The following is an 18930-nucleotide window of genomic DNA, read 5'->3' on the forward strand; positions in this document are numbered from 1 at the left end:
AAATTTTTTAAAATTGATTATGAAGTTTAAAAAAAAAAAAAAAAAAAAAAAAAAACAGTTATTTTGATATTTCACAGTTATGGGCTTATGGCTATCTTACTGGTAAGTGGTAAAGAATTCAATATGCATTTAAATATAAAGAAGGGCAATAATCCGTTTTTAGTCGGGTATTCATTATGATTTATGAAGGTAAAGAATATTAATTACTTAGATTTTTCAATCAATTATTAGCCAATTATGAGACTTATGACTATATTATTTTGTTTTTTTGTTATTTCAATTTAACAGAAAATTGACAATTGTACACCTTAGAAATAACAATTTCAGTGCATGTTATTATTCAAACTCGAAATATAAATTGCAAATCTAATTACTCCGTATTATTTTTTTGTTGTTATAATTGGCATTGGTCCATTGGATAAGGATGAGTGCACGACATCAAACTTTTTAACCACCAACGCCTACCCTCTTTCTTAGACTATATATAAAAAGGTTTATTCTTGCCCAAACAATAAATGTCCGTTACGAGATATTAAATTAAGACTAAAAAGTTGAACGTTACAATAATATAATATTACCTTAATTTTCGATATTCATTATTTGTGTGGTTTTAACATTTCTCATATTTTGTTTATAAAAAAAATAAAATTTTGTCATACTTTTTTTTTTTTAAGATCGTCATACTTTTTTTCTTTAATTTAGGATTACATGAAAAACTGCAACTATTAGTTGGAGGTATATTATAGTTCCGCAAATCACCGAATTAAGAAGAACGGACTTGATTAAAAGGGTGTTAGTAATAATTGAATTCGTGGCATTTTGATATAATAATTATGCAACGGACTGTACCGATAAAGTGTTGACAATAATTGAATTCGTAACTTTTTGGTACAAGAATCATGCTCAAGAGCGATCGAGGGAGCATTAGCAATAATTAAGCTAATAATATTTTGGTATAAAAATCATGCTCCACCCACATTTGGTTAGTACTTTTAGAACATGTGTGTTTTATCATATTTCAAGTAAACTCTCACTTTTATGTAATAATCTGTAAACCACATACTAGGGGCAAATTATGTATGGATATTTGTCATTTTGGTTAATGATTTTATTTTTTTTTGGAAAAAAAATTGGTTTATGACTTAAAATTTGAATAATTCGAATCTTTAAGTATTGTTTAATGTTTTAAATATTTTGTACTAGTTGTATTTTGAGATGATTGGATGTTAGGCTAATTGGACATTTAGATATATAAATTTATGAATTATTTGTATAAGTTTAATAAAATATTATTTTATAGTGTACTAAAAATTGAGAAGTATATAATTCTTTTTAAATCAGGTCGGGGAATCCCCATCCCAGAAAACTTTTTTCCAGGACGAAGATGGGGATAATTCTCCATCCCCGCCAAGGAATTAGGCGAGGTCAGGGACTCAGGCAGCGGAGATCTCATTTTCCGTCTCATCCGGTTGTCATCCCTCTGTCAACATTAGAAGTTGAACCATTAATAAATGTTAAATTTTAGTATATTAAATATTTATTTCAAAAAAAATTATTAATTTTTAATATAATGAAAGTTCAGTTTTAACCTTTTAAATACTACAGTACATTAAAAAATTTAAAAAATGAGCATTTGATATACTAAAAATTAATTTATATGTCAAAGATGTTAACAAAATTCGAACTCTTAATTTTTTAATACAGAAATCATATTGCACCCACTCGACTACTCATTTCGAGACACATTTGTCATATTTCTTTTATTTTGAGGTAAGTGGCAACCACATGCGACAATCTATAACGGGGAACAAGATTGTGAGTACTAGGTATTTAGGAAGTTATTTAAAAAACCTTAGATCTGGAAATCTCGTATGGTTATTTTTATTTTATTTTACTTTTCCTATTTGTAGCAAACATGACAAAACCGGTAGAACTCACGTGCACGGATATATACACCCATTATAGAATATTTGTAATTTTCTATGATGTAAAAGTTATTGTGAAAATATAAAATAAAAATTTTAAGTTATTATCGAGGTGAGTTTTAAATTTTATTCTTGAGTTTTGTGTGGTTAATATAATATACATTCTACCTTCCTTCAGTAAAAGAAAATATTGTTGTTTGTATGGACAACTCAATTGGTTACATTGGTGAAATTTGAGAAAAAAAACTAGGAATTAAGTCTCACCAGTGGTAGTAATTATGAATAGATGCTGCACTTTAATAGAGTCGTAGTATTAAAAAGAAAAAACATTATTTCTTTTTAAATATTTTCTTATAATTTTTAAACTAATTCAATTTTTTGTTTTATAATATTCTTCATTTCTTCCCTTGTCCTTGGTCTTCTTCCCCTTTTAAAAAGATGGATCTTAAATAGATTTAGGCAAATAGTTGTTTCAAAAGTCAACAAATTATATTGTGAATCATGGTCTATATTACAATGTGTAGTACTGATAGATGTTAGATAATTTTTTAATATAGTTAAGGTTCATTCTTAATATAGATAAGTTCATTTTAAGTAATATACTAAAAATAACTCTTCAAAAAATAAACATTTAGTACACTAAAAATAAACAAATATATTAATGATTAACCTTACAATATAAACCAAGGTACAAAGTATAACAACTATCCAAAGTCTAGGCGAACAACCTCTTTGAACTAGTGAATTTGACTAAATAGTATCTTTTTTTTTGTAAGACTTACTCTATCTATATTCTTTCTCAACCTTAGTTAATTATAAACAACATTTTTTTTAGTACTACTGACTATGTTACAATGTAGTATCGGCCTACTGAAGCATAAAGAATCAATATTGCCTCCATTGCAACTCAAACCCATAACCTCTCATTTGGAGAGTCACTTCATGCCACTTGATCACAAAGTCATTGATTAATTATAAACATGGTTGCTGTAGGCACTAGGCGCTAGTTGGGCGGTAGACTAGCGCCTAGCGCCTAGGCACCAGACACCAACCTATAAAAACAAAAAAAAATGGTGCATGTGTGTGAGTGTATGTCATATATTATATTATATATTTCTCTTACTTATCTTATTTATATAAATAAATAAATTTAAATATATATAAATATAAAAAAAATTAACAAAGCCGACTCGCCCGAGTTAACTCGGCTGTCAACTCGGCCCAGTCGACTGAGTTAGGCGCTAGGTGGCCGCCAAGGGAGCAATTCGCCTTGGCTTAACGGCGCCTAGTACCTAGGCGGTCGATATTTGCAACAGTGATTGTAAATAACTTAAATCAAATTTTATTACTTGAACCATACACAATAAATTGGGACAAAAGAAATAATATATACGGACAAATAATTGATTAAATTTACTAAAAAAAAAGAAAAATTCAAACTCCTCGCAAAGTCTTAAGTTTAGCGGTGGTAAAAATAATGAGTGTGTAAACGTCAACGGTGGCAGTAATGGTGGTATTAATTGTGTGGTCCAGTAATGTTAAGTTTGTATTAATATAGGATTACTTTAGGTCTTTCCATGAACAGTTTTCATTCAAGTTTAAAGAAAAAAAAACATGGAAAAGGTTTTCCTCGCAGAACATTTTTCCCCAACTTTTTTACGCAGACTTATTTTATGCAATGAAACCAAAAAAACTAATGAAAAAAAAATGAATAATATATTTCGTTTCAAGAGACGGTCTAAGATGGAAGTACCCAGTAGATGTAGTTTTGCAAGGATGTGTTTGGAAAGCAGAAAAATGAATAATTTTATAGAAAATAAATTCATTTCTAATGTTTGGATGTATTATGAAAAACATTTTTAGTGTGTTTGGTTCATTTTTTTTGAAAAATTGGTAGAGTTGTATAATTATATATATATTTAATTATTTTATTTAAAACATAAATATATTTATAATAATATTAAATTAACATTTTTTATTAAAAAAAACGTTTCCAATGGAACCAGAGCAGTGCTCTAGTTTCTCGCTGCCCAGAGCACAGTGCTCTAGTTTCCGGCGAGAAACCAGAGCACTTTGGTTTCCGGCGGAAACCATGACGTTTGGACGACTTAGGCGGAAAATTACTTCTGCCCAAATTGAGCAGAAGTCATTTTTCGTCATTTTGGACTTATTTTTCCCAGTCAACGAAAACGTTTGGACGGCTTAGGCGGAAAATGACTTCTGGCCATATTGGGCGGAAGTTATTTTCCGCCATTTTGGACTTATTTTCTCCAGTCAACGGAAATCATTTTCCGTTGACCGGGTTTTCCAGCTTCCAAACACATCCTAAGAGTAATCACATTTGTAATTTTTTTGTGAATTTTTATAGAGAAAAAAATAGAGATGAGTTTTTGAACAAATAGGGACCTTTTTATTATTGCAAATTTAAGTTTTTTGTAGACCCAGACTCTACTAAATTAACGTGCATATTGAGCACCCTTGCGCGGTGAAGCATCTACAATCCTTTTTATTAACCTATTCGCGCAATGGGCGTATAAAACTAGTTATGATTATAAAAGTTGGCACATCACTTTCATTTTGATATTGGGAATGGGCTACGCAATTAAATTTTTGTTATGGGGGACCTCCCTCTTCAACTCTCTTTCCCTCATCTATACTCTGTCTATCGTGAGCAGACTCTTTATACCTCTCAGGCTCTCATTATGTCGGCACCTTCTCTGGAATATCACAATTACAAGGCAGTAAGGCACTTTCAAGACTAGGATGGCAAATTATACTGTGGCCTAGTAATAAATTTTCATTTCAGTAATACTAAGAGTTCATAAAAAATGTACTATATGTCATTTTTCAAATAGTATATAAAAAATAAACATGAAGTACACAACATATGAACCTTCAAAAATTGAATCTTTAGTACATTCAAAATAAATCTTCAATACACTAAAAATGAGTGTATGATAGTGATAGGCTGTATAATGATTGACAATAGATGCGAGACAAATTTTTCTTCGTACCATAATTCACATAATTATGTGGACCACGAATACAAAGTACAATTATATTAAAAGTACATTATTTGTATAATTAGAGCGTCCAAAGTAATAACATCAAGCAAAGCCTAGAAAGGAGCATAACTCCACTTGGCACAACTTGTCCTAGAAATGACATCCATTGCACATTAATAGGAACCATAAATAAAAGGGAAAATGGTCAAATACACCCTCGAACTTTTGCTAAGAAGTCAATTAGACCCTTGAACTTTTAAAAGTTGCAATTAGATCCACAAACTTGTTATTTTGAAGCAATTAAACCCACTAACCTGTTGGTGACCTTTGATTGCAGGTCAATTAGGTTTCCAGCGAACTTCCGGCCAAAATTAGCCACCGGCGACCCTCCTGCATACTTCCGGCCAAACTTGCGATGGAGAAGTCCAGCCAAACTGGTCGTAATCTCCGTCGACCAGAGGTCTTCTTCCCTGGCAGAACGCGCCGACGGCGATCTTACGGTCGCCGGTGACTAATTTTGGCCGAAAGTTCTCTGGAGGGTTGCCAGAAACCTAATTGACCTGCAATAAAAGGTTACCAACAGGTCAATGGGTTTAATTGCTTCAAAATAACAAGTTTGTGGATCTAATTGCAACTTTCAAAAGTTCAAGGGCCTAATTGACTTCTTAGCAAAAGTTCGAGGGTGTATTTGACCCTTTTCCCTAAATAAAAAGTACATGTTTAATATACTAAAAGTACATTATTTGTATACATAAAATACATTATTTAAAACGCATAATTTTTCATATATTATATTATTATTAAATAATGTATTTTTAATATATTAAAAAAATATATCGCATTTATGGTCCAAAGCTACGTGGACCATGATCCACACAATAATTTACCCCTAACTAACAAATGGGCTGTCATATTCCTAGGTCGTTTAGCAAATACAAAGCTAATGTCAACAAAACAAGTTAGCTATTTCCTTAATATCCCTTAAAATGAGATCAATAGTAGAAATATATGATTCAAACTTCAATCCTTCAATAACCTGCTGCTTGGCATCAGATTCCACTTGAATACGGCTGACTTGACACTTAAAGCTTCACGAACACTGAAGCTTAAAGCTTTCACGAACACTAATAGCCTCAGCCACGGTAGAGGAGAAATTACCCCGCCATTGGAATTGTTTCGCTGCAACCAGGGTGCCCTCAGAGTTCCTAAGCATGCAGCCAAACCCCATTTTCATATTATCAATGTCGATTGCTGCACAATAATACAAAATAATGTACTTTTAGTACTCAAATAATGTCTTACGTACACAAATAATATACTTTTAGTGTAAAAATATACTTTTTATTTATGGTCCATGGAATAATGAGTGAGATGCATAGGTAGAAAACAAAATAGTTTGGATGAAATCCACTACTAATCCAGTAGAAAGATCTCACCCAAATCTTTTAACAGGGCTTTAAACCATTATAACCTCTGAAAATCTGAAAAAAAAATCCCTTGGAAACAGATTTGCAGGGCTGGATTGCCCCTCCCCATATCAAAGTTTGTGAGAGGAGTTTCTAGAGGTGATAATCTTAGGAGGTGGGAATTTTTCATATGAATTTCAACCCCCTTTGCCTTAATGCTGAAGAAGGAACAAATCATCTGCTGTTGCATTGTGTCTGGACTTCTTCTGGGAGGTATTCAATGGATAATGACATTCTCTGAAGTCTGATCAAGATTCAAGATGCTCTGCAAGGTTAGAATCTCAGAGGGAATAATATGAGACACAGCGTGGTCTCTATCTCCTCCAAGTTTGCTTTAGCTTGTTTAGAACAAAAGAAATTGATGCTGTTCTGAAGGGGCATCAGATGCCTTTGGATAAATTCAAAGACCATTTCTGAGAACCCTTTTCTTTCTGTCACAAGGAGAAACACCTAACATTGCTCTATCTTTCATTCTTTGTTTCATATTTTGGATAGGCTCAAACTTGTATAGCTTTTGGAGCTTTGCTCTTCTATTGTATAGAGCGAGCACTACTTCTTGGTCCCTTTAGTTGCTAAAAACAACCCATCTCCTGACTTGTACAGGGGAGATCACGCAAGTGAAGACCCCAACCCCCAAAGTTGGCCTTTTCACAGTTGGCACCCACGCAACCAGAAAGAAAATAACGGGGTAAGGTAGCCATGGTGGATAAATGTTTTTACATTAGGTCTTAATATTGCAGGCTAATCAAGAAGGCAGCTAGTAAATCGAGTCTCTATATCATTAAAATTGGAAATTATTTATCCCCTATGAAGGTTTTAATCAGTTCTTGAAATTGAATTCCTATTTTCAATTCAATTTGGCATTTCATAGTCTCTCAATAACTTTTGTTCTTATACATCATAGACATAGTATCTCAAGGCAACCAATTTAGCATTAAACATTTTGTAGCTTCCTCTTTTGATTATTCAATCACATTTTTAGCCAGTCTCATATCACAACCAGAATAAAGCTCAATGCAGATATCACATACTCATTAAAATTAAACTTCACATATGAAATTCAGAAAAATGTATATGTATATTATGACAATCTGAAGGCACAAAATAAAGGGGCAAGGCAAATAGAGAATTCCAAAACTCGTACCTAGCGGCCCATATAAGGGGGGAAGGATGCTCCTGCTGATCCAAAGTCGGGCTGAGTGTTTGGAGGTGTGGATGCTGGCCCGGACGCTCCAACATTTTGGAAGGGCGCCAAACTGTGCAGTGCCACATGTGAACCATAATTGCCTATCATACTCGGATTTAAGGTATTCAAACCATAGTTTCCCCCAAGTAGAGGATTTGGTGTCAATCCCATTCCAGGATTCTGTGCCATGAACAGGCTGCCAGCTCCTATCATTCCCGGGTTCGTTCCAATGCCATAAGCCATTGAATCGCTTTGCTGCAAAGGTACAGGTTGATTTGCAGTAATTGCAGCAGCGTTAGGGGCAGCGGCATTGTTAGTGCTGTTATTGAAATTCTCTACAAACTTTTTGCAATACAACTGACAACCATCCAAAACCCTAAAAGGCTCCTCGAGCGCTTTCTTGGCACCTTCCGCGGTTTTATACAGAAAAATCGCGAATCCCCTGGGCTTAAGCGTCACCGGATCAAAACCGGACGGTCCTTCCTCGATCTCGCCGAATTTTGAAAAGAAAGCGCGGAGATTCTCAACGTTTATGGTGGGGCCTACATTTCCGACATATATTTTCCGGCTTCCGGCATCGGCCGCGGCAGGGGTGGGGCCCACGGCAGCCAGGTGGCAAGTGGTGGTGCGGTTTCCGATCTTCTTTTGCGGCTGCTTAAGAGCTTTCTGAGCGGCGGCCATGGTTTTGAACAGCACAAACGCGTAGCCTTTGCTCCGGCCGGTGACCTTGTCGGTGATGAGCTTGCACTCCTCGATTTCGCCGTAGGTCCTGAAAGCATCCAGCACCTGCTCCGTAGTAGCGTCCCAGCTCAGGCCGCGAACGAAGAGGTTGCGGTTTGTCGGGTCGGAGTTGGCTAACCGGGTGACCCGCGAGAGCAAAGACGGATCCTTCGAAGCTCCTTGCTTGAGCAGCTCGATTATCTGGTCTTTGCCGAAGGGTTCGAGGAGTTTTCTGATGCTCTCTCGCTTCGAAGCTTCATCTTTATCTTCCTCTTCATCATCTTCCGAAGAACCAGATTCTTCTTCGTCTTCGTCTTCTTCTGCTTCTTCTTCCGAAGGATCCGAATCTGGTTCGGATTCAGGCTCTTCATTGGTGTTGTGCTCTTCTTCTTCTTCTTCAGGTTGGACATTCGTTGCTGAGGATGAAGCCTTTCGTTTCCTCGCCATTGCAGGAGGAGATGGGAAGGGGAGTTTTCAGTGTTTCTAGGGTTTATGCTTTGCTCTATGCCTGAGGATTCTGGAATCTGTAGAGCAGACTACAGAATTTTGCTAACATGGATCCGCTGCAAAACACAACTTCGGACTAACCCGATTCCCTCGGCCCAAATCTATTATCAACAGAATTAAGAAGCCCAACACTTATTAATGTTTGTTGAGAGTAACCAAAACAAGAAACTAACAATAACATAAAGTTGCCCGTAAAGACACTCCAAATGGTAAGAGAGCTACACCTTCAGTCGGGGTTTGAGCCGGTCAGCTATGGGTAATCTAAGCTGGTTTACTCACATACTTACACAGTGAGGAGTGGGGTTTACCTCGATAATCCAAAAAAATAATAATAAATAAAAACATAAAGTAGTGAACTGGTGGTTCAACACCTTAGACAAACTCATGTTCATTATTTCTTTCAATAAATATTGTAGAGAAAATGACATATTTAGTCATGAATTATATACTCAATCATGTGTACTTATAGTCTTTTTTTTTGTCCCAAAGTGATGGTTTTAACCAGTTTGGTTAATATTCCATTAGGTTTAGTTTGATGATTTCAACCATTTTTGTTAATATTTCATTAGATTTGGTTAATGAAGCAGACCTTAGTTTATCAAATAAGTTTGTTTGATTATTTTTAAATTTAAGAATGAGCTATCACCCCATACAAACCAAATATGCTATTTTCTCCCTAAAAGCATGCCCCAATGTAATATAAAGAACAAAATTTTAATATACTTATTTTAATATAAGGGAAAATAACCGTATTTTATGAGCTAAAATAATATATTTTATGTGTTAAAATAATAAAATTTTTAGGGTAAAATAATATACTTTTTGAGTTAGAATAATGCATATTATACTTTGTGTTAAAATAATGAAATATTTGAAATAAAATAATATATTTTGTGTTAAAATAATATATTTTATGAATTAAAATAATATACTTTGTGTAAAATAATATATTTTATAAGTTAAAATAATATACTTTATATGCTTTTAGACCATAGTCCACGCAATAATAATTGTCGACTGACCACTCGAATTGTCAACGGGTGCATGAGCACACGCCCAGTAGGCACATTACATGCTTGCCATATTCACTCTATTTCTTCTAGCACAACCAAGCAACCTAATGGGAAATGGGAATGTTGTAAAATATACTAGAGAGTCCAATGTAATTATAAGATTTATGAATCAAAAAACAAAATGAAACCAAAAGGAATAGTGGTCCAGAAAATAGCAGTTAAATTTGAAGGCAAAATCTTCCAGTTACTTCATGTCTCTCTCTAAGGAGCAATCATACACAATTGACCAAGACAGACCATACAAGAAAGAATGGCTCTAACAAATACTCCGTAGTAAATAAGAAAACCAAAAATATCTCCAGCTTCACTGACAACAAGTTCATTGTGCAATGCAAAGTGCAGTACTTGTAGAGAGGTTGCCCCTATGACTTCCCCAGCTTTTCATGAAATAACAGCAGTGAGATGTAGTATGATCCAAATATTGGTTGGTTCACTTGACCTGAAAATGGTTGGAGAATGGAGATCCAATCATCATGATGAAGAAACTAGCAGCAGAAATCCAGGAAAAACTTGATAATGGACACTCTATCTTAAGCTATGACTTTCGGTTGAAAATCGTGTGATGTATTTGATTTATAACACTCATTTTAGAAACCTATCTTCCAAGCAAAAGAACAGAATGTGTGGGGTGTTTAAATCTGCAGATTTTCAGATTCATGAAAAGGGTGAAATATATAGCATGGTACCAAGTTTAGGATATTTCATCTACAGAATAATGTTTGCAAAGATCAAAGATTTTTAACGACATTTTTTTGGAAGAGAAGATGTTACCTGCAAAATATGTTCTTCTTGGGGACAAACTAAGGGCTGCCATTTTCATGCTTAATCACTACTTTATCCGATACACGGTTACGGTAATAGAAGAACTGAATTAGTATCTGAACAAGCTGTTAAGGAGTAGCATATTTCACTAATCTCTTGTGGCCAAAATGGCCATCATGCACTAATGTTATGCAAAGAGTGAAAACAAAAGTAGAAATAAAATATCTTCAATTGAGTGTTTCATGCTTCAACTGTAAAATATGGGAGTGAAATATAAAGATTAGCTTAAATCATCAGACTTGTTTAGATGCTTTGAAGTATATTTGCAATGCATTTATTGTATGGCCTGTGCATATAGAAAACTAACAGAGAGCTCTCTAATTGATATTGATCAGGAAAAACTCGAGATAGAAAGTAATCTAACTTTAATATTGTGAATATAGAAGGATACTAAGGTATCAAGGAGTACACATCCACTTGCATCAACCAGCCAAGGCATGTTTGGTCCAATTTTTGACCAGTCCAGGCTGCTGACAAGAATGCTACAAAACACATTTACAAACGCTAATAAAATTAGTTCATTAATGTTTAAAAGTATGAAATCAGAAAAGAAGATTGGAGACATTACTCACCTTGCTACATATGTGATGTTACCAAACAGAGCAAACATGAACATTAGTGGATTTAGCCCCTGCAAGTTATCATGCAATTGTTATCAAGATGGTTTACGCAACAGAACCAGTACTTTACACATAGCAACATTATGCATTCCTAGTATTCAAAATTTGCCCGCGATTCAGAGATAGATCTTCATGCACACATAGATTACACATAATAGCATTAACAGAAAACTAGTAGCCTAGTATTGAAATGTTGGATTCAAAATATGATCTTCAGGCATGCATGGAGATTGTTTTATCGAGGCAGCTAATTTGTGGCCATTACTAGTAGACACAGATCAGAAGACAATTTCTGGGAGGCTTGCAGACTGGGCCCAACCTATATATACACAAGCACACAACCATATTTAAGTGATGCATAGTAAGAAAAGTGGGAGGGGTTAAAGACACACAGTGTTCAAGTAGGAGAGGGTAAGTAAATAATGTTAAGTTGGACCAATAAAATCAGAGTTTAGACAGATATGCCTCTGTTATAATTTAGGGAGTGCAATGTGCACATCCGATATGCCAATTGCTGGAAAGAAAGGGTTTCAGCAGATTTGAGGTATTCCTGAGTGTACTAGGCAAATCAGTTCATGTCATTTAAATATAAATGTCTGGAGTGTCCACTTTTATGAGACTTCGATATGGTACTAGCTCCAAATTGAAGCAAAATGTAGAGCATGCTTACTTCAACATTTCCCCTCCTGAACTGCAAAATTAGGACAAAAACATAGACAATCACAAAGTTAGTCTCACAATATGACATAGTAATTTAAATAATTCTGAACTCAAGCTAAAAAGCAGATCATGGTTATGCAATAAACTCAGTAAATTGTAAGCAGAAAGGTTGCACTAGCAGAACTACAATGCGCATGCTATGGGATGCAATTTTAGTATTGCAAATTTCTCCATTCGGTACATACATTTAAGCGAATTTGCGGCAGGCGTCCACCAATGTAAATAATTGCCATTCCCCAGCCAAGAAGTGCTGCAATCCCACTGGTCTGGTTGGATTGGCTATTCAGCAGAAAACCACCACTTTCCTGTAATCCCAGTCAAACTCAAGGCCTGTCAGTCTATTATGAGCACGATATACAACTATGGAAGTTCAAACTCAAGGCCTTTCAGTCTATTATGAGCACAATACACAACTCTGGAAGTTCAAGCATGTGAATACTAGTAACATAAAAACACACAAGCAGAGCTTTAGATGGTCATGCTCAAGGGAGAATTTAATTTGTGTTCCCAATCTGATATAAAGTACTAGGCAATTCATTATACAATTATAATCTAGTTTACATTCAGTTATTCCTCAGGTTTTTTATTTTTACCTGTAAAAGCTTTCTACCAAACAGCACAACTTCTCCAGCTTGTTTTTGAAGAATTAGTCCACTGTTTGTGCTTTTTCTTTGATGGCGTTTCCAACCACCAAGGAAGCATGTTAACAAGGAAGCCTGAAAAAATAATATAAATAAAATAAAGGCTAGATATATGAAAAGAACTAACTTGATTTATAGCAATTAGAAAATACTATTCATAATAAAGCTCACCACACAAAGCATGCTTTTTGTTTTGGGCGCAGGTGAAGAATGAACTGGCTCCACTTCACCAAGCAATGGAGTGGCAAATGAATCCTGCTCAGCATCTGTGTTAAGTGTTCTGTGTGATGGAAAAGATCCAACTGGAGGAGTGTGACTCATTGACAGAGATCGGGCAGACCTGATAAATAAACAAAACAGAATTTCTAACACTTGTTCACAGCACATTCAAGCACAACAATATCTGCAGAAAGATATTTGTGTTCAGATTTAAAAGAACACAACAATAAAGCACCACAGTTATCTACAACTATAATTTTCCAATTCTTTGCTTTGTCATAATAAACAAATTTGGTTGTGTTAAATATTTTCATCTTCAAGTACTTTCTACGGTACTGGATATAATTGTGTTCAAAATTAGCTGTATGACTTTCTCAATTAAATTCAAGTATGCATTAATCAGAGATTTAAGTGGAATTAAATTCATTAATACCCACTGAAGATGTGAGGATGGGGACATTATTTCTTATTTCTTATTAAAGTTAAGTGATTGTACCACTAAGCTAGGCTATTTTTGGGTACTTAAGATGGGGGTGGAGGGGTGCGAGTTGTTGTGAGCTATTAATAGAAACAATAAAGGATAGAAAGTGAATAGACCTAGCATAGATGTGCTTTTCATCATTCTAACTAATCTAAGCTCTCCAAAGCAGCAAGACTAAGAAGGTTATGCACTGTAAAGCACAATGTTACCACAACCCCTGGAAAGTATCAATAGTTAAACAGATCATCAGCATTTTTTCACAGAAGTTACTTATACTTCTCAAAAAAGACCCTACTTCCTGAGAATGTGAAGAGTCGCTAGCTATACTCAGTTGTGCAACAAAGAACTGCTAAAGTTTGAATCTGTACATTATAATTGTGATACCCTAACTGTTCTATTACATGAGGATCATAAGTCATACTTTCAATAATATTATTGACTTATTGTATATATTTGTGTTCAAACACACACATGCACATTTATAGATGCAAACCTACAAAAATTACAGAGTATAAAAGCTCAAAGGGGATCGCCACATACATGTAATATAAATCTCTTTCTGAGGATGCACTGAGAGAACAGTTCGGCAGGGGAATTGGTGAGCTAGGAAGGGCTCCATATGCAGAAAGGGATTTTCCATCTTTCAGTCTATTGACATGATTACTTTTTTTGTTCTCTGTACCATTATGCTCTGTTCTCTTTTCATATGCCCCATCCTCACTAACCTTGAGATCCATGTAGCAGTTTGGATGCACAGGGTATCAGAAGTGTACACCAATAAAACAATGATAAAGTGGATGTATAATTGAAAAATTAAATACCCGTTAGTGAGAAAAAAAATTCAGCACTCTAAATTTGTGATGATAGTTTAAATATAGTTGGCAATTTGGCATGAGAGCACAAGCATGGAAGCATGTGAAACAACCAGGAAAAAATCACCAAAAATAGTTTTTCTATCATTATCTAAAGAGAATATGTGTGTGTGTGTGTGCATACTGTGTCCTAAACTAAACTTCCAGTTGGTCTAATCTCTCTTATCCCTCCTTTATACATCTTCTAGTTGATTATCTTAAATTGTACTGAAAACATAAAAATTAAAAACAGAGAGAGGGAGGGTGTGTAATGTTGCAATCCTATCCTACATATCAAGAAAGCACTAATTCTCTAAATAATTTTTTTTCTGACTGTAGTAGCATTGTGAATAGAACTAAAGAATATAATAACCAGGAAAACATGTATATACATAAATAGTAAAAAATGAGTTAGAATGAAAGAACAATTTGCAACCTCATGCCACCTTCTATTGGACTTCAGCTTTGGATAGATATGACTATAGTATAATGCTTGCCCAGAAAGAACAAAAGTAGTCAATGTAAAGAACTGCAGAAAAAAATCATTACAAAACAGATAGATTAAAGAACAAAAGTTACATAAATTATATGGGAACACTGTTACAGAACTGCAATACTACAAGAAATTTTCATACCACTGCCATGTAGGTTTGCGTTGGAAGCTGAAAAAACAAGGGACCAGTTTAGCAAACTGCAATTAACAATAGAGTTTTAAAAAATAAAATAAAATAAAATGAGACAAGAGCAGGAATGCAAAGTTCACTTCCCTCCATTGACTCTATAACACAGTGACAATAGGTCAGAAAATCAAATCTTAGTCTCATCTATCCCTACATTGTCCTTTTCTCTATGAATCGAGTATTTAATCAGCACTGTATAACGACAATGAATATTTCATCTTCATTTCACAATCTTGGTGAAGAATGAGGTAGCAAAAGTTCGTGGAGATGTTCCATGGTAGGCAGCACTTCTGGTTCTGGAAGGGATACACTATAGTGGGTTTTATGGCTTTGCATTGGAGACTTGGAGTAGAGGCTGTTGCAACTTTGTAGATTTTTTTGCAGATGCATGCTTTTGTTATTCTGCCTAGACTAACTTTTTTCCAATTAACATAAAACTTTAAAGTTGCCTGATCTTCATCATGTGAACTCGGTTCATTAAGATTGACTTTCACCTCAAATTTCATCTTGAGCAAAAGAAAAGAAAACATCTACCAAACTTTGACATAATTGTTGAATATTATATGTAGTAAATAGAATCCTATTCAACTTCTATTTTCGGATGAAGTGAAAAACTGAAAATATTAACATACATAAATTTTTAAATATTGAAACACATAGCACACAAGCAAGTAAAATAAAAAGAAATGTGAATGTGAGATGTTTACAGAAAAGATCCAAAAATAAAAATTACATACAGTAGCTGGTTCTAGAAGGCAGCCAAAGATGTTGCATAAATCCCTGCAAAGATGAGCAGAACATCATGTGTAAACATTGCAAATGGTCTAAACAGTAGCAATCACTACAAATCAGCTTTAACCTCATTAAGATGTTTAACTTTTTTTAAATGCATAAAATTTTTAAAAGGAATCCGATCAACAAGAGCAAAAACCAACTGCACATTAGCACATAAATGAAATAGAGATCCAAAGAGAAGTTCCCCCCAATATGAATTTATTGAGAATTAGGTCAGAACTTTAATGTAACAATAGAACCGAATCAAACCAATGCACTAATAAATTTAAAACATCCAAAAGTACTGTTAGGTGACAATTGTTTACTCTTCTTGTTTGAAGGCAACAAAAAAGCTAATCTGGTAAAAGAGAACCCAAAAGAATAGCACTTTAACAAGTCCAATGAGAATCTTCATTAACTTTTGTAGTAATACCCAAAAGAGGGTACCAGATACCACATCCAACATTTTACTGAGTTATAGAACTAAAATTTGTCATTTTCCAACAAAGCCACAAAACTGTCGCCCTTCCTGCATTCAACAAACAAGCAAATACTAACCAAGATGAAACCATTAAATCCAGGTACGCAGGCCTCTAAATCTAAATCTATTGATCCAATCAACACATAAAGCATAAGCCAGTTGAAACTAACCACACCCAAAAAAAAAAAAACAGAAATCAGAATAGCATTTACCCAATAATCCATGTTAACAGGAACCAACATGAGAGCCCCTCCGTGGATTTCTCCCTGAAGTTAGTCATAATTTGGGGAACCTCAGCCACCGTCCAGCTCAACACACTCAACGCCCCCAGCACCAGCGAAACTCCGTCCTTACTGCTGCACAGGCAGTAGTCCATGTACTCCAGCGCCCACTGCGAGCACTTCTGCAGCTGCTCCTCCGCTCCCATCCCGCACATCGCCATTCCGCCGCCGCCTAAAACCTTCCGCTCGTCCCTTCAACACACTTCCGTGCCCTATTCGTTCACCAAATACAACGCATCCGTCAAATATGAGCCCGAAAACCGATGAATTAAACCTACAAACTCACAACTCGTACAATGAAGATGTGAAGCAATAATGAAGATTAAATGTTCGTTCAAATGCATATATATTTGAATGTATATATATATATATGGAAAGAAAATCATGCAAATTAATGGAGACAGCGAGATTTGTAAGACATGTGCATACAGAGAGAGAAAAAAGGAAGAGAGGAAGTGACTTCCAACGAATGTGAATGGCGAAAAAGAGACTTACGGAGTGGGCGTTGATTAGGTGGCCAGCGGTTTGAGGTGGCGCGGCGCTTGATAACGGCGCCGGAGCCGTGGGCGTGAAAAGAAAATTTTAAAATGTGTTTTAAGCGGAAAATAAAAAATGAATATCAGTGTATATATATAATTAGGGCTGGTCCAGACATTTTGAAGGCCCTGGCGAAATAAAAAAAGTGGGCCCCTATATGAAAAACTAAAATTAGCTATTGACTATATCCTCAGTATTTATTACATTATCATCATCACTCAAATTAGCTATACCCTCATTATTTACTACATTATCATCACCACTCAAATTAGTTATACCCTCATTAACATGGTCTTGGTCACTTAAATTTTCTTTAGATTGAAAATTTTATTTATAGCTCCTATTTGTGATTCTATTAGCTGCTCTACTTGTTTTTTTTTTCTTTATTCCTTTTTTCATTTCCATATAAACGCTTTTTAGCTAACATTATGTAAAGACAAAACAAAGTACAAATATAATAAAACATACATGTTACAACGGAAAATGGGCCCAAACGGGCAAACAAAAGAACAATCGTTGATCGTCGACGAAGATGCGAGGATGAATTGAATTGGGAAAAATTTTTATTTAAGAAGACGAATGTGTTAGCCGATTAGAGTGTCAATTCTAACACTACTACAGAAAAAGGTTACTACGTCGCCTAATTAACGTCGGTTTTTGACAAATCGACGTTATATGTGAATAAAATAAAGCAAAAATAATATATATTATTTATGACATCGGTTATTTGCAAAAACCGACGTCATAAATATTTTTTTTTAAATAGTAAGACATACGACGTCGGTTCTCCCCAGAACCGACGTTGTATGTTATAAAATAATTTATTTAAATAAAAATCAAAGACATAAGGCGTCGGTTATTCCAAAAACTGACGCCGTATGTTTAATTCAAAATTTAAAAAAAAAAAAAAACATAAAGCAGCAGCGGCCTTACGTCCTTCGTTATTTAATTCATAGATCACAGATCTCTCCTTTACGTAAAGCAGCAGCGGCAAATCATAGATCTCTCTCTTTCGTTCTTTACGTGATTCACTGATCTAAATTTATTTAATTAAGCGTCGATTCCAGCTTCCTGTAGTCCCATCTATTCTTAATTTTTTGTTTTCTAATATAATTATAAATTTATAACACTAATTTTTTGTTTTCTAATATAACTATAACACTAATTATAACACTATAATATAGATATGTATACATATACATATATGTGGATGGGCCCCTTCTAGAATGGGCCCTGGGCGGTCGTCCATCCCACCCGTGCTCAGGACCGGCCATGTACACAATTTATTACTTTATTTATAATCATATGAGAACACACTTCCACAATGAGAACACATCTGCATCGTTCATCAAAGAGATTTTAATGAAATAGATTTTCTTTCTTTTTGCATCCTTGTTTCCATAATTAATTTACAGGGTATATTGTAATTGTGTATGCATTTAAAATTGTATCCATTTTTAATGCATATTTTTTGTTTCATTATTGGAGTTTTAGTTATAGTATAATTAGAATTTGTCTAGTAGGATTTTATCGTTGCACGGATGCACACAATGAACAACAATGAAACACATATCTAAAATATGATAAAATGTATGGACAAATGCATGATATCCCATGTAGAATGCATAAAAACAACCACGTGAGTGCACTTAGCGTGGGACCTCCAAAGTGCCAAGCTCAAGACCCGACCTTGAGCCCAAGTTTGGTCAGTCTACTCCACCAAATTAATTTACTATAGGCTCATTTATAATATATCCACCAGACACTTTTCTAGGTTAGAACAATCTTTCAACAAAACATGATGCTGCGATAATACTTTACACTCTAAACACATTACACATGTACAAACTTTCTACACTCCAAACACATGGGAGGACTACTCTCTACACTCTAACCACATTATATTCATCAAAGTTCTATGACTTTTTTTTTTTTTTTTTG

The 18930-nt window shown here is 34.7% G+C and overlaps 2 protein-coding genes across 3 annotated transcripts; both read right to left on the reverse strand.

Moving 5' to 3' along the window:
- Positions 1-5727: 5727 nt before the first annotated feature.
- LOC116007304 (UBP1-associated protein 2A-like) lies at positions 5728-8834 on the reverse strand. The gene is made up of 2 exons (XM_031247945.1): positions 7541-8834; positions 5728-6181 (listed from the first exon to the last, which is right to left on the reverse strand). Exon 1 carries the CDS (start codon positions 8747-8749, stop codon positions 7541-7543), a length of 1209 nt encoding a protein of 402 aa, XP_031103805.1. The 5' UTR covers positions 8750-8834; the 3' UTR covers positions 5728-6181.
- A 1188-nt stretch (positions 8835-10022) lies between these two features.
- On the reverse strand, positions 10023-17044 carry LOC116006103 (lysosomal amino acid transporter 1 homolog). 2 transcript variants are annotated; one of them, XM_031246380.1, is made up of 14 exons: positions 16948-17044; positions 16384-16664; positions 15654-15696; positions 14872-14898; positions 14673-14765; positions 13926-14110; positions 12857-13025; positions 12638-12760; positions 12230-12349; positions 11995-12015; positions 11277-11335; positions 11096-11186; positions 10654-10760; positions 10023-10321 (listed from the first exon to the last, which is right to left on the reverse strand). In XM_031246380.1, the coding sequence occupies exons 2-13, from the start codon at positions 16611-16613 to the stop codon at positions 10683-10685; spliced, it is 1239 nt and encodes a 412-aa protein (XP_031102240.1). In that variant the 5' UTR covers positions 16614-16664; positions 16948-17044; the 3' UTR covers positions 10023-10321; positions 10654-10682. The 2 variants fall into 2 exon arrangements, with proteins under 2 accessions (XP_031102240.1, XP_031102239.1); XM_031246379.1 differs by having other exon boundaries at positions 16882-16997.
- Positions 17045-18930: the final 1886 nt, after the last annotated feature.

This window comes from Ipomoea triloba, chromosome 15, assembly GCF_003576645.1.
Source record: "Ipomoea triloba cultivar NCNSP0323 chromosome 15, ASM357664v1".
NCBI lineage: Eukaryota > Viridiplantae > Streptophyta > Magnoliopsida > Solanales > Convolvulaceae > Ipomoea > Ipomoea triloba.

Excerpts from the sequence above, each read along its gene's own strand:
- LOC116007304 (XM_031247945.1), bottom strand. The coding sequence starts at position 8,749 with ATGGCGAGGAAACGAAAGGCTTCATCCTCAGCAACGAATGTCCAACCT.
- LOC116006103 (XM_031246380.1), bottom strand. The coding sequence starts at position 16,613 with ATGGCGATGTGCGGGATGGGAGCGGAGGAGCAGCTGCAGAAGTGCTCG. Across the intron at positions 14,111-14,672 it reads CCAATAGAAGGTGGCATGAG|GTTAGTGAGGATGGGGCATA; the intron begins GTTGCAAATTGT and ends ATGGATCTCAAG. Across the intron at positions 12,761-12,856 it reads CAAAAAGCATGCTTTGTGTG|GCTTCCTTGTTAACATGCTT; the intron begins GTGAGCTTTATT and ends TTATTTTTTCAG.